We start from the raw sequence: 15,585 nt of genomic DNA, 5'->3' as shown, positions 1-15,585 counted from the left end.
AGTAGTTACCTCAAAAAATCTCATCTCATACAGCAATAAAATATCAGTCTGTAGTTACAAGGATTTCTACTGATGATTTATTTTAATCACTTTTACGTCAGTAGTTTATAATATGAGCAACCTCAAACAAACGTAACTACAACAAACTTGACTCTTGTCTCTTCTGTACGTAAATTAATGGAATCCTCGACTTTAAACGAAGGTCTTTAATAAACATTACAGCATATTACGGTATCTAGACCCTTTAATTACCACTTCGCCCCCACATTTTAATAAATATTTGTGATAAATTATGAAACGAGCCAAAACCAAGTTAGCTCGATGGCTGTTTAAAGGGAATGTTTACGTTTCATATTAACCAGTGAAAAATAATTTCATTAATTAATCTTTTTCTGGGTCTTTTATGCTCGGGCAAATGTGAACCCTTTTAGGTTTATTATTAAGAAACAAAGAAATGTTATTGGACCACATCGGAGGGACATTTTGATATTTAACAGCACGGACATCATTAGATATTACAGCGCTGAATGAGATATCGTTCTTTGTATTTGAATTCGTAAAATGAAATCCGGAGAATTATACGTACAAACGCGTGAGTTTAAACGATAATGTCAAACAGTTGATAAAGTAATGTGTTTGTTTAATCTTATACCATTATACGAAAGCTACTTCGACTTGATTTATTGGCATGAATTAAATTATTCTTATAAATAAAGTGATAAATATATGTATGTAAATTGGAAATAAAAGATTTTTAACCTTACTTAGGTAATGCTAATGTCTTAATATAAAGATAAATTATTAATTAATATGTCAAACATGAATTTAGTTCCTTTCTGGAGAAAAGTTTGGGAATTTCGCCACTGACGGGGAGCCAGGCCCTAGACACTCGTTAGTAATTTTATAGAACTATAAATTTAGTTTCTTCCGCATCGCCAGACGGCGCAAAGACATTAAAGTACAGGTTTCTAGTTTATGTACGAAGATGACATGACAGCATCTATGTTAACAACCGTCTATGGTCTAGTTCACAAAATGTTGGTGATCCGTCCAGTTATTTTTAAATCATTATTTAAATAATAATTAATTCAAATATTCCTAATTTGTCTGTTTTGAAAGTTTGATGATTTGTATTTTTATTAGTTTGTGCATTTGATATTTACAGTCGACATCATTTTCGAGTTAGATACTAAACTTTTTTATTAAAGACATTTTAGACATTTAAGAAATAATAAATTTATGAACGAAATAAATAGTTTAACCATAAAGAAGTAAGTACAGAGTTGGTAATATAAAGATAGTATTTTTATTAACAGTTAATTAAGTAGTCCATAATACACACATGGCCAAAATTATTGCACATAACGATATTTTTATTTTATTTTGGACCTAATATGATTCTTTTTATATTTTTGCACATATTGGCTTACTACAAGATTAACTAATATAAAATTTTAAAAATCTAAGTGCAACTAGGCTATTATTATAATTTTATTTCATAATGAGTGAAAATAAAAAAAAACAAATTTCATTTTAAACAGAAAATATTAAAAACAATTTTAATTATTTCTCACAACTAATAGTCTGTATTGCCTCCACGAGCCTCAATGCAAGCTGTGAGACGACGTGGCATGCTTTCAATTAAGTTGTCCAGAAGATGTTGAGGAATGGCTTCCCATGTTTCGCGCGCAGCAATTTTCAATTCATTTAAGGTACGGGGGGATCATTCCATTCCTTTTGGCAATATGGCGTTTTAGAATGTCCCAAGCATGCTCATCACATTCATATCTGGAGACATCGGTGGCCACCACAATTTTCTTATACCCTCTTCCTCACAAAATTCGCGAAAAGCTAAAGTGCAATGGGGAGGCGCATTATCGTCCATGTAAACAAATTCATCCCCCCCTGCCCCTCGAAATGGACGCAATATGCTCTAAAACGTCTCTAAGATATGAGGTACCCCTCCTTGTGCCATCAATAAAAACAAGAGAAATTCGAGCTCCGTGCATAATGTTTCCCCCTTGAAACGGGACACGGGGTTGAGCTGCATTCAAGCGTGCTCGTCTTCCAGATGCTCTCCAGACCAAAGTTCGTCGCGAGTCTGACACTAGGCCTATTCTTGTTTCATCATTAAACTATTTTTATATTAAAAAGTCTAGATTTATTCTATAGTAACATCATTCTATATGTAACAAGGAATAATTCGCCCTATCGTTAATAAGTAATGGAAAGCTAAAATTATGTTATGCAAAACTCTCCATTACTTTCTTCCGGATCACCAGTTGCCTCTGAATAACGGATTTATTTGTTTTATTTCTGTCTCATCATTTCTAGTGCATAATTTTATTTCGCACGACAGTTTGACGTCCAGTGGCGAAAATTTGATAGTAGCCGAGGCTCTTGCGAATAAAAATTGACTGTCTATCGACACAAAGTTGCACGAAGGAGTTTTGGTTGCTTTGGTTAGCCTTTTTTGCCTTTTTTGGTGGTGAATCTTTTGTTTTTTTTAATATAAAATCGAATTTGGATGTCTTTTTTAGTGAATTGTATCCAACCAAAGATACATGTGGCGTCAAATTGTCGTGCAAAATAAAAATATGCATCTCTAGTACATGACATTATTCTATCGGTAAATAATAATTGGTCGCTCCGTAATACAAAAAGCAATATTATTATTATTAATTCCAATGACGTAACATTTACTGCTGATCGTTAAAATCGCAAAGGTCGCGATTGAAAGAGTACCAAAATAAAAACAGAACGATACTCTGCTTCTCTTTTTCTCTGTCTTGAAAGCCGTGCCAGTTTATTTTTGCGACGGGAATGCGACGCACAATTAACTAACCAAAATGTCGATGACCGACCAGTTACGGATCTGTAAAATCCTGTTACAGGTCCATTGAATGCGCTGGAAAATAAACGGAAAATGACAAGCTTGAAGGAGACGATATTTTGGACACCTACTCGGTGGGTATCGTACACCTACGTATACTAGTATAATTACTAGTATAACCAGTAATTATACTAACTTATTAGTATGATTACTGATGTCTGTAGATGTCCAATTAATGTCCAGGAATATAATTCCAATAGTTGGTTATTTAATTTCAGCATTTTTTTGTGTGTGTATAAAAAGAAAAAATCCCTAGGTATAAAGTAACCATTATCAGGGAGTAACTGTTAATTTGAATTTGAATTTATGTAGTTTCAGTTTATTTGAAACATCTACTACAGGGTGAGTCTTAAATAAGTGCGAATATTTTCAGGGCTGGTAGTTCTCGATAAAAGAAACATATTTTCTTTTTACCGTTTTCCCAAGTCCAAAATAACTGAGATATTTTACTTTGACAACTTCAAAAAAATTTCGCTTAAACTTTCAGGACCACTGGAACTTGAAAATTTTTGAAAAAAATGTATTTTCTGTGTGTTCATTGTACCTTACTTTAGTTTTTGTTAAGTTCATTTTGAGACCTACTTTATTAGGTACTATCTAATATATTTAATTTATTATGTCATTTGATCAAACTAAACTAAAAATGCATTATTATTAACAGGACCAAAAAATCACTATTAAATCAGAGTGAAATATAAAAATAATGAAGAATTTCAGTTACAATCACCCATCAAAGTTTCAAAAACTATATTTTAATAAAGTTAATCTCTGAAACTGATTTGCTGTCATTACTTCTCTCCACGTTGGCTGGCTTTTTATATTTTATATTCACTTTGGGTACAATTACAAAATTCTGTCTGATGCGATAATTAGAAATACTGGACAAAATTAATTATAATAATAATAATAGCTCCCGTATATAGTGTTTAACGCCTTGGGAGTAGCAAGGTACAGCTTGCAATGCTAGAGCCGTTCAGTATACAAGGAAGGTAATGTGGCTAGCAATACGCTTCAACCGCCTATTATTACCTCATGATTGTGAATCCTAAGTACTCATTTTAAGGCTGAGTCGACCTAGGTGCCCAAACTATTTTTATTTAAAAAAAAATAGTCGGCTGATGAAATACCGGGTGTGGGATTCGAACCCACAACCTTGAGATTGGTAGACGAGAGCCTGTACCTCTACGCCACCGGTCACCATCAAAATTAATTATATCCCCTTAAAAAATTAATTGATTTATAAAATATATATTGTCTTTCAAGAAAAGAATATTTTCAGTTACGTGTCATGTAACAGAAAGCCAATAACAATTTTATTCCTAATAGTGTTCCATGAACTCCTTTGTTAGGGATGTATTTTCTGTTTTCCAAACGGGAACCAGCTGAAAGCGGAACTGAAGAATCTGGAAGACTCCATCCCTAACTTGGAATTGGTGTCCTCCAACGGTCTAAGACACTCGAAAAAGTTCCTCCGAACTTACGACCGAGAAAAATAAAAGGTTTTCCTTGATTTAAGTAAAAACAATCTTCGGATTGTCACGGGGTTTCTAACAGGACACTATCTCCTCAACGAACACCTCAGTAGGTTGAAGCTGAGAAACAACGGCGAATGCAGATTCTGTGGGGAAAAGGGGAAAACACTAGAATACCTTATCACTGAATGCGCCAAAACGACGACCATTCGTGCCATGAACTTTGGTACGGCTAATGTCGAGGATGGAGAGCTGGCCTCTGTGGAGCCGTCTAAGATACTGGCTTTTGTTAAAGCCCTGAGACTGTATGATGAGTTATAACTCGTTATAACTCAAGAAAGGGGAACACACAATAGATCTCTACATTCTACATTCTAGGGATGTATTTTGTTTTGATTAGGGATATATCTGGTTTTCATTTAATGTTAGTATAATCTATAAATGAAATGGATATCATTTTTACTATTGATATTCAAATTTCCATAAATATCACATTGATCTATTGTCCAGCTCATGATTTTTTATTAAAAATTCAAAAAAATATTTTTATTACGTCGTCATTTAAAAACAAAACATCTTTCAAAATACAAATAAAAACCACAGTTACGAAGCTTTCAAGGCTTTGAATATATCCTGGAAATAGAATTTTTATACATCTGCAAAATTGCCACAAATTCCAAAATAAATCTTTGAAGGAAAGCTGTAAAAATAAAACGGGAAAATATAAAGTATAGCTTAGTTTACTTTGATCTAGAAAAGGAATATCAGTTTGATATACATATATTTATTCTTTTGAAAACGCCGAAAGTATATGTATATATGCAAATTACTTTTTTATACCCAGTTGTGGGAATCTAACAAAATATTTACTTGTTCGCAAGCTTTTATTTGAACTGCGTTTTTTGTACAGGGTGCTATAAATTTCAGCCTCATCATTGGGCTTTCGGAAAAAAGGAGATCGAAGTCGGTTAAATATAGGCAAAATTGGACAATTTGATGGTGCCCAAAATGAAGCTTTAGGCTCTACAGCTGGTTCCAATAAAATTGAATACGATTTAAAACATATTTTTACTATTTCGGGCAGTATATTCTATGATACCAGTCCCCCATTTCTCTATTCATGTCATGCTGACGTTCTGAAAAATTTATTTGCCACTTTGTCAAAAGCAAAGTTGTTTTATACAATATCACAATAACCTTAACATGTCAAAATACTTGACACATAAATATACACTGCTCAAATATTCGAAAAAATGTCTAAAGAGTCGTATTCAATTTTTTTGGAACCAGCTGTACATCCAATTTATATTGAAAAACATGAGAAAAATTTCCAATATAAAGTCGATATAACCTTCATAATCATATTATTTAACTTTCTTATCGAAAAAATTCGAGAAAAAAATAATTTAAAATGAACTATTGCACTATAAACGCTAAACATCCAACTAAAATTAATCAACAATTTCGTTATCAGTCGTGTGTTAACAACAAATACCAATCTCGTTTATTGCCAATAATTAAATGTTTAAGAAATTAAACATTAAGTATAGACTAATTAGCAGCTTACTAAGCTTATTACAAATATGATAATTTGATAATTTATATCTCAATTATTTGAGGTGATGTTTTACGGAACAATGCAAAATTTAAAAAAGGATGTTTGCTTATTTAAGAATTCTAACGAAATAAAATGATCAGTAATAATTATTTATTAACATTAGAAGAAATCTTCCGTCAACTGGACTGGACCAACAAAAGATTAAAAATAGATGGGGAATATCTCTAATCTCCATCTAAGATTCGCTGAGTACATAGTCCTAATTGCCAATAGTCCTGAAGAATTACAAGCACAAATTCATGAACTAAATACAGCCAGCAATAAAGTGGGTCTCAAAATAAATTTAGCAAAAACTAAAATAATGTACAACGAACTGGTGGAAAAAAATGATATTCTAATAAATAACACAACAAATAGTATAAGAATATATATAATTGGGACAACTAAAATATACAGCTCGGGATCTTACTACCAAAAATCAACAGAAGAATTAAGTTTGCATGGAGTAATTATGGAAGAAACTCAATCATATTCAAATCTAGAATGCCACTCTATCTAAAGAAGAAAACATTCGACCAATGTGTACTACCTATGCTTGCGAAACCTGGGCCCGTATTCTGCAACTTTGACATAAAAACGTTACGCTTTCAAAGCGGTGAGCGCAAGTATTCGATCAGCGAAACGCAAGGCAGTCGATTTTGGTATTCTCGTTGCCATGCGAATCGTGTTCTGGATACGCGTTGAGCACATATTGGCAACATCACAATTTCTAATGTAGGTAATAGTCAAAAGTTGATAACTGACGGATGTAACAATGAAAAATGTCAATGTTACATGAATTTCATAACCTATTGTTGAGTTATGTCAAGCTATTTTTCTATGGATATGTCATTATTCTTATTATACGAGGGAAGTGTTGAAGTCGCTTCTGAGCATTTTCGATGTTTTGAACAATATTTATAGCTGCCAAGTCGTAAATTATCAATTACTTATTGAGGAATTTATAGAAGAAGTAGTAACTTTCACTAAAGAGCAAGATAAAGCACAAAATCACAATTTTTTCGATTTTCACTGAGAGTTCGACAAGCAAAACGATCCTTTAAGGCAACCGTTTTCAAAGCGCTGAGCGCAATCAGTAAAGACGCTAAGCGCCTCAGACAAGAATACCGAAATCGTTAATTAAATGCGCGCTCAGCGAAAATTAACGTCATATAAGCTGTGCGTCTAAAAGCGCTTAGCGTTTTCAAAGTTACAGAATACGGGCCCTGGGTCCGTATTCTCGTTTTCATACACGAAAACGTATCGTTTTCAAAACGCTAAGCGAAACACTCGCTTAGCAAAACGATAAAGACCGATTACAACAGAGTGGATACGACAAAAGACCTAGGTAATAGATGCCATCCACAGAGTCAAATCCCTAAAATAGCAATGGTCAGAACACTTAGCAAGAAGAACGGACAACAGATGGACAACAAAAATTACAGCATGACTACGTTGCAATTTTTCAATGATGCCAATGGAACAAAACTAAAAAATTAAATTGGTAATGTTTTCAATACAAAAATCTTTAAAAAAATCAATCAAAATTATTTTTGAAGTTTTCGTGACGTTTTGTTGCCAAAGTCGCTGTTTGGTTCTAATCACATAATAATAATTTAATATTGTTAAAAAATGGCAAAGAAGCAAATGAGCCAAACTCAGAAAAAAACATTGTTAGAGTTTATGGAGGAAAATCCTCAACTGGTTACCCAAAAAATAAGTAACCAATATACAAGTGCTGATATGAATCAAAAATGGGCGGAAATCACGGATAGGTTAAATAGCATTCCTGGATGCAATAAGTCCTGGAAGGAATGGAGAAAGGTATGTATACCAACCCGTTTCCCATTTATGCATTTTAATAAAACATACGCGAAATAAAAAATAAAAAACTTTTTTATTTTAGTGTTGGAGTGATATGAAATGCAGGAGCAAAAAAAAGAAAGCGCAAGAAAAGCGGTCAATGAATATGACTGGCGGTGGACCCCCGGAAGAAGATGGGCCCGATGAAATGGACCAAAAAATATTAAATATTATAGGTATTTTCTCATAAATTTTGTTGACCCATTTAATTAAGTATAAATTTTCAGGTGGCGATGTTTTAATTTCAGGCATAGACGTGCCTGAAATTGGATTACCTTTAGTATCTGCCATCAATGAACCAGCAACAGTTTCACTACCCAAAGGTAGTTATATCGAAGAATCAGAAGATACTGATTGTGGTGAAATTCATGAGGCTGATAAGGAAAAAGCTAATGAAAATCATTCTAATAATAGCCCTAAAACATCAACAAGAGTTAGACCTCCTCTAATCAAGAAAAGGGCTATATCTGCAGTCCCTCTTGAAAAAACTAAAAGAAAAACTAATCATACTGCTTCAATTGAAGCATCCCAAAAGTTTATAAAAATTGCAAGGGACAAATATGAATTAAAAAAGAATTATTATGAAAAAAAAATTCAAATTTTGGAAAAGCAATCTGAAACTTTGGAAAGGATTGCAGTTGGGGTCGAAAATTGTGCTGAATTTTTAAAAAATAAAACATTTATTGAACATTACGAATAAATGTCCAATGTATTATTAGTTAGTTTACTGTTATTGTTTATTGTTATTGTTAATTTGTTTTTGTAATGTTTTAAATTTTGTGTTGTGTTGTGTTATTTTTGAAAGAATAAAAGACATTTGTATCTCAGTATATTTTATTAAACGAAATAATTATTTACTAATAATTGTCGTACTTCCCGTCCTCGTCCAAGGACATTATTGTCGGGGATATGATTAATATTCTCATTTAGGTTTCCACCTTCCACCTCATTGAAACCCATCATTTCTTCATCATTGTATAAGGGAATATTGTTTTCAAGACAAATATTATGAAGAACTGCGCAGGTATTTACAATTTTTGCAGCTGTTTCTGGTGTATAATGAAGAACACGGTGCTTCAAAAGACATCTAAATCTATTTTTTAGAAGCCCAAAGCATCGTTCAACTGTAACCCGAATTGCTCTAAATCGACGATTAAATCTTGCTTCTGGGGTGTCAGGTTCAGGTTCAGGTAAAAATGGTGTTATTAACCAAGGCCGAATCGGGTAGCCAGAATCCCCTAAAAATTATTATTGGAAAAGAAACTTTTCCCTAAAGAGTAAAATATTTTACCAACCAAATAGATAAAAATTTCCCATTTCATTTTGTGGAAGCTCACTTAGAAAACGTTCTATGTTGGAATTCTGCCATATAAAACTATCATGGGTACTACCACAAAAACGTGCATTAACGTTTGTGATGCGTAACTTTTCATCACATATCTTAAAATAACACACATAATATACAACTGGGACGGTAAAGTAAAGTGTAATGATATTATTCCGCTTACTACCTACCATCTGAACATTCAAAGAATGAAATCCTTTTCGATTCATGTAAATATGTTCATTTATAACTGGGGCTACAATTGCGATATGGGTGCAGTCAATGCACCCTATAATGCCTGGTAGTCGATACAGATTAAAAAACCTAAAAAATATAGGAATCGATTTATGTAAGGTACTTTCAACATAAAATTACTCTATAATAGTCAGTGAGTAAAACGTGTTATAATGCTTTTTAATGTAGGTACTATACTTACCTCTGTCTAACATCTCTCAACTCTTCCATTGAATTAGGAAAATGAATGTAAGTATTCAGAATATTATGATGGTTGAATGCGTCAATTACACTATGGAGTGATCTACTTACTGAAGACTGGCTTACTTTCATCATTTGATTTCTGCCTATATCTAATTGGTAGCTTCCACCGGCCAAAAAGCGTAAAGTAAGTAAAATCTGCAAATACCATTACAAAAAGTTGGCAAAAATGTCCATTATAGAAGTTATCTTTAGTCGTTTTTTACCTTGTTTCTATTGGTTAACGCATCTACTTTATGTTGGGCTGGCAAAAAAGGGCCTAGCAAGTTTTCTAAATCCTGGACATTTTCTTTTCTTAGCCGATATAGCTTAACAAAGTTATAATCTGATAATGCAAAAGGATTATCCGGAAAAAACCGCTGCCGCCGTTGTCCTTCGGCATTTTCTATATTTTCTATTAAGTTAATCGCAATTTGTTCAAAATTATCCATTATTATCTTAGATTATTATTGAAACACAGATACTTCAGAAAAAAATGAGACTTCACTTTTTGACGTTCGATTACCAAAACAGATACCTTATGGTAGCCGTTTTCAAAGTGGAGAGCGTTTTTTAAAAACGTGTAGCAAAATCAAACAAGAATACCGTTCGGCATTGCGCTATGCGAATATGACGTCAAAAGTGGCGAGCGACCTAAAACGCACAGCGTTTTGAGAAACGAGAATACGGGTCCTGGACACTTAAAACGGACATCATAAGGAAACTGCAGGTCGCACAACGCTCAATGGAACGAAATATGCTGGGAATAACCAGAAAGACCGTAAACAAATAGAGTGGATACGATAAAAGACCTAGGTAATAGATGCCATCCACAGAGTCAAATCCCTAAAATAGCAATGGTCAGAACACTTAGCAAGAAGAACGGACCACAGATGGACAACAAAAATTACAGCATGGTACCCACGAGGAATTAAGAGACCTAGAAGAAGACTGAACCTGAGATGGAACCATTATATTAGGAAATTAGCAGACTACTAGAGAAAGATAGAGAAACTATAAAGAGAGTATCTAAATATGGGAGGGAGGCTACACCATAATTGGAAATGGTTGAATAAGCTGAAAATGATGTTGATGATGATGATGATACCGTGCTCTATGATATTGTAGCAACTAGGTCAAAGTGTCATGCCGAAAGTTTTCTTTTTATTTTAAAGGATAAAACAAATCTAATTAAATAAAAAAATACAAAATTATATGATGCCTTAAAGATATCTCTATCTTTTTTCGACAAATAAATCAACTTTAAGGGATGAAGTCTAGAAATATTACAGAGGGGTAAAAATCTCGAGCCAATAAATAATAATAATGTTTCTGAGCTGAATTTATTCGCTGCAATAGATAAGGGCGTTTTTCGCGTTTACACAAACGCCGGCGTTGCATAAAATAAAGACGCCATAAACAGAAAATGTTTAATTAATCGTAGACATTTACTTATTATGTATTTAGCTCGGTATTTAGTAAAGAACAATTTAATTGTTTTGCAGTATTATATTTAGAGAAATTGGCTTTAAAAATTTAAAAAAAAAAAGTTTATAAGCTCATTTTCATATTCAAAAAGGTGAGTTTCCTAGGATGTTCTCTATGGGTATCTCGGAAACTACTGGAGATAGAGAGTCGGTTAAATTGGGAAAGAATTGCAGTTTTGTGGGGTCATAAATACGCGCCTTTCAGATTTTTGAAAAAGTTCATGACTAGAGATATTTCGAAGAAAACAAATTTTGGCTATTTTAAAAATTGTCCCTAATTCCATTATAATCTATTTCAGACAAAAAGTTTTCAGATAAAAGTTGTAGATAATCACATCGCTAATGAGATTGTGTTCTCCGATCTAAGTGAACTTAGTCAAGATAAGAATTATAACGGCTGGTAATTTTTTGAAAAAACATAGTATAGCTTATATCGCTGAAAAGCTTAAAAAATGGCGCTTTTTATGAAGTCATGGCTAACATGTGGTCCTCTTCTGATCCTTAGATTACATTCTCCAGTCCTATCCTTTTCACAAAGTTTAGCAACTTGATGACTGAACCCTCCATATAGCTCCTTGGCAATGGTCTGTCATTGCCTATTACCGGAAACCGCACATTTTCCAGGCTGTCACACCGACATAAAATGTGTTCTGAGGTTTCTTCTTCAGATTGGCAGAACCTACACATAGCTTCGTCTGTCAATCCCATCAGCTTTAGATGCCTATTTAGCTTACAATGCCCTGTTAGTAAACCTACTACAGCTTTGACTGTCTTTCTGTCCTTGCTTATCAAATCTACCGTGAATTTTGGCGAATGTTCTACAATGTATACGGAACCCTAAAAAAGGGCGTCAAAGACGGCTGAGAATGGCAATCAATGATATTTTGTGGAGGTATAGGTATTAGCCTGATCCAATCCAGTACTTTAAAAAGTTTCATTGAAAGTTTTTAATACAATATGTTACAAAAAGTGACTTAAATATTCATAAAAAGACAGATATTGCGATTCTAGCCTACGACATGATACAAATATTTTGAAATTCGTTCGTAATTTTCATAACATCGTATACGCGTTCCTTTACTAAATAGTTTTGTTTGCATTATTACATTTATTTCAGCGGCCAAACGAAAAGTAAGGCACGTGAAAATTTCGCCGACGTCTGCTGAAAAACCATTACACAATTTAATTTCTCCCTTGCAATTTATACATATTACAGCGCTTTTTCTGTTTTCGTATGTAAAGCTGGCGTTGCACAAAACATATATGAGCAAAATAACTTCCAAAGTATGAGCAGCGAAAGAAAAATATGTCATTAATTTTCGATATTTACTTAAACACTCTGAAAATTATAAAATTTCATCCAGTCAGATCATTTTTTATGACTGATCTCAACAACTAAAAAGTTTTTACATTTGGACTCATTCTAAACTTGTTTATTCTAGCGTATAAAAGCGTGTTTTGCAATTCAAAATGATAAAAAAAACAGGTCTGTGGTAAAATACTTTTTATTCATATCAAAAACGCTTTTTGTAACACATTGTATATCGATACTTGCAATGTACCGCATTGAAAATATCGATACAAAATAGAATCGACATTCCAGAGTATCGACACTTTGAAACATCCTATCGCCGATTTGCATTCCTAGGTATAGCCGAGTTAAATACGCTTCAGTGAATATTTTCCAAAGCGTATTTTGACAGTCGATTTTTAAAACCCTTTGCTATTTTCTTTGGAGCAAACGGTTCTGTTTGTTGTTCAAATGGATTTCTTTACAGAATGGAGCTTTTATGTCCAGAAATAATACGTTAACTATAGATAAACTTTTAAGCAGACTTTTATTTTTACGAAGACTTTGTTCCAGCATTAATCACAATGAATTTTTAAAGCTTTAGGTCTTAACTGAGATAGACTGTAATACCTTTCATGATTAAATCAAATTTCGCTATTCATAATTATGTGTGCAAGCATCATCATCATCATCATTTTCAGCTTATTCAACCATTTCCAATTATGGTGTAGCCTCCCTCACATACTCTCTTTGTAGTTGAGCCCATTGTTGTTTATTGTTGGCTATGCGGACCCAAGTTATCCCTGCTAATTGCCTAATATCATGGTCCCATCACAGGTTCGGCCTTCTTCTAGGTCTCTTAATTCCTCTTGGGTACCATGCTGTAATTTTTGTGGTTCATCTGTTGTCCGTTCTTTTTGTCACATGTCCTGCCCACTGTCATTTGAGAGACTTTCCTTTGTTAATGGCATCTATTACCTGGGTCTTTTGTCGTGTCCACTCTATTCTTTTATGGCCTCTCTTGGTTATTCCCAGCATATTTCGTTCCATTGAGCGTTGTGCGACCTGCATATTTGAAACATCTGACCATAACGTAGTACGTTAGTAAGTATATAATTTCAAAATTATAGACAATGTCTAACTTAGAAGATATTTTATTTCAGAACTCATCATTGTCTACCACTTTCAAACAAGCCATATATTATTTTATTGTTGTCTAAAACTTTAAAGAACAAAAATAAACAGCCACGACAGCTACCTTCCAGACATTTGAACCATTTTATAGCTAATCATCGGAATTCTCTCCATAATATCCAGATATATCGTGCAGTAATGCATTTCCGATAGACAAACTCCCCGAGGCCGGAAGTCAGTATCGCAAATCGACGGGGACTAGTGATTTTTCTTTTTCACGTCTTCGATCGGCGTCAAATCGCTTTCCAGCTCCGCTTTTATGATCAGAGAAATAAGTAAATCGAGAAATTCCAACAGACAAAAGAGTCCAACAGTTTCTCTATAGATACAACCGCAAAATTGCCACATTTTACAATTATACACAAATTAATAATTTGCGTTACCTGAATACCCAAAATTCCTCATCAGCAAAGTAGTTACAGTGAAACCTACTCCAAAACCCGAAACATTACTCCAAATTTGTTCACAGCAACTTTGGAGAACATCTGGGACAAATCAGATTGGAAGAAGAATAGTCTAAAAACAGATCTAACAGCCATGAAAAGTTACAAGTAGAAATAAATTATCTTAATGAGGTCAGCAATAAAGCAGGCCTAAAGATGAACTTAAATAAAATGAGGGTCATGTACGTTGAACTGGTAAATATGCAATCACACTAAAAGTAGTAGCTAAATAATGGTCGATTCACTTGCACTACACTGGGCTAGACTACAATCTGCGTTGCAGTGCTACAAAGTGTAGTAACACTGGTAGAAGATGAAAAAATGTAGTAAGCTGTAGCGCAGCACAATGCTCTCGCTTAAAACCCAGGGTTGGCAACTTTCAAAATTAAAAATAGACTCGAGTGTAAAAAAAGAGAACAGACGAAAAAACGTTTAAGCCTAGCTCAAAATGTCAAGAATTTACCCAAAAGTTATGTAAACGTTATACAGTTAATGGCCTTTTTTACTTTCTTAACGCATCCACCAATATTTCTTATACGTAAATATTTCTTTTCTGAATGAAGGAGTGGAGCCCGGAGTGGAGCTAGCAAAAGACATGCTGTTGCCAGGTGTTGCCAATTAGCAATTTTATTAAGCATTGTTGCGATAGACGATAATTTTATAGATTTGGAGTTTGGTGTGTAAAAAAGAGGACTTTTTCGATGCGCCAGAGAAAAGAGGACAGTACGATCAAAAAGAGGACTGTCCTCTGAAATAGGCGACGGTTGGCAACCCTAGTTTACCTCTCGTTTAAAACCATTAAATGTTTTCCTATATAGCAGGAATTTGCAGCGCAAGGGCGAGATCTTATATGATGATGGTGATGATGACTTGCTGACGTGAAGTAATATCATTATTTGCATAAATTAGTAATATTAGTCTCTATATTCACGTCCTTCTCTGGGAGCTTCCATCTATCTAGAGAGTGCGAAAGAAAAACAAATAAATGTCGTCGTATGCGAAGTATCGCGCGCGTCGAGCCAGATTGAAATATGGCAGTGGCGATTTATTTTTGGCGGTCGGGTACGTTTTCGGCAAAAATGTCGACGGTCTGAGAACTCCGGCAATATTTCAACCAAAACGTTATCCGGATAATAAAGTATGGCAGATGGATGGAGGTGGATAACAGTCGTTTTGTATATACTAGAGACAAAAATTTTAGGGAAATGAAGCTTAAGGAAGATGTTTTTCTCGTTCCCTTGACGATTCCATATTATGAGGCCTTTTGATTTCGGAAACAGCCAATATTGACTCTGAAATTCAACACAGGATAAGCAGGGCCTCAAGAGAATTCTGGAAATTAAAAGACAGGGTTTTCTATAATCATGACTTGAGTACAAAAACGAAACTTGCAGTGTACCGAGCAATTATAATCCCCACCATGTTATATGGGAGCGAAACCTGGGTGCCGTACCGCCGACACATGAACGCATTAAACAAATTGCAACAGAGACATCTTAGACAACTCTTAAGAATCCGGTGGTTCCATCATGTCTCCAACGTATCGG

The 15,585-nt window shown here is 34.0% G+C and overlaps 3 protein-coding genes across 4 annotated transcripts in view; 1 reads left to right on the top strand and 2 right to left on the bottom strand.

Moving 5' to 3' along the window:
* LOC115889238 (division abnormally delayed protein-like) overlaps nt 1-15,585 on the bottom strand; it is a 186,662-nt gene that overhangs the window by 106,162 nt on the left and 64,915 nt on the right.
* Nucleotides 7,543-8,549, top strand: LOC115889240. Its single transcript, XM_030909187.1, has 3 exons — nt 7,543-7,786; nt 7,869-8,001; nt 8,053-8,549. The coding sequence occupies exons 1-3, from the start codon at nt 7,595-7,597 to the stop codon at nt 8,523-8,525; spliced, it is 798 nt and encodes a 265-aa protein (XP_030765047.1). The 5' UTR covers nt 7,543-7,594; the 3' UTR covers nt 8,526-8,549.
* Nucleotides 8,631-10,095, bottom strand: LOC115889239 (putative nuclease HARBI1). Of its 2 annotated transcripts, XM_030909186.1 has the most exons (5): nt 9,851-10,095; nt 9,586-9,782; nt 9,341-9,473; nt 9,121-9,265; nt 8,631-9,063 (listed from the first exon to the last, which is right to left on the bottom strand). In XM_030909186.1, the coding sequence occupies exons 1-5, from the start codon at nt 10,073-10,075 to the stop codon at nt 8,663-8,665; spliced, it is 1,101 nt and encodes a 366-aa protein (XP_030765046.1). In that variant the 5' UTR covers nt 10,076-10,095; the 3' UTR covers nt 8,631-8,662. The 2 variants fall into 2 exon arrangements, with proteins under 2 accessions (XP_030765046.1, XP_030765045.1); XM_030909185.1 differs by having other exon boundaries at nt 9,121-9,473.

Source organism: Sitophilus oryzae, unplaced genomic scaffold, assembly GCF_002938485.1.
Source record: "Sitophilus oryzae breed Bouriz unplaced genomic scaffold, Soryzae_2.0 scaffold_811_pilon_pilon, whole genome shotgun sequence".
Lineage (NCBI taxonomy): Eukaryota > Metazoa > Arthropoda > Insecta > Coleoptera > Curculionidae > Sitophilus > Sitophilus oryzae.
This window is presented reverse-complemented; position numbering and strand designations above follow the sequence as displayed.

Bases quoted from the DNA above. Each gene is read 5' to 3' on its own strand.
- LOC115889240 (XM_030909187.1), top strand. From the start codon at position 7,595: ATGGCAAAGAAGCAAATGAGCCAAACTCAGAAAAAAACATTGTTAGAG. The intron at 7,787-7,868 runs GTATGTATACCA...TTTTTATTTTAG, and splicing joins CCTGGAAGGAATGGAGAAAG to TGTTGGAGTGATATGAAATG. The intron at 8,002-8,052 runs GTATTTTCTCAT...ATAAATTTTCAG, and splicing joins AAAAATATTAAATATTATAG to GTGGCGATGTTTTAATTTCA.
- LOC115889239 (XM_030909185.1), bottom strand. From the start codon at position 10,075: ATGGATAATTTTGAACAAATTGCGATTAACTTAATAGAAAATATAGAA. The intron at 9,783-9,850 runs GTAAAAAACGAC...TGGTATTTGCAG, and splicing joins CGTTAACCAATAGAAACAAG to ATTTTACTTACTTTACGCTT. The intron at 9,474-9,585 runs GTAAGTATAGTA...TATATTTTTTAG, and splicing joins TTGAGAGATGTTAGACAGAG to GTTTTTTAATCTGTATCGAC.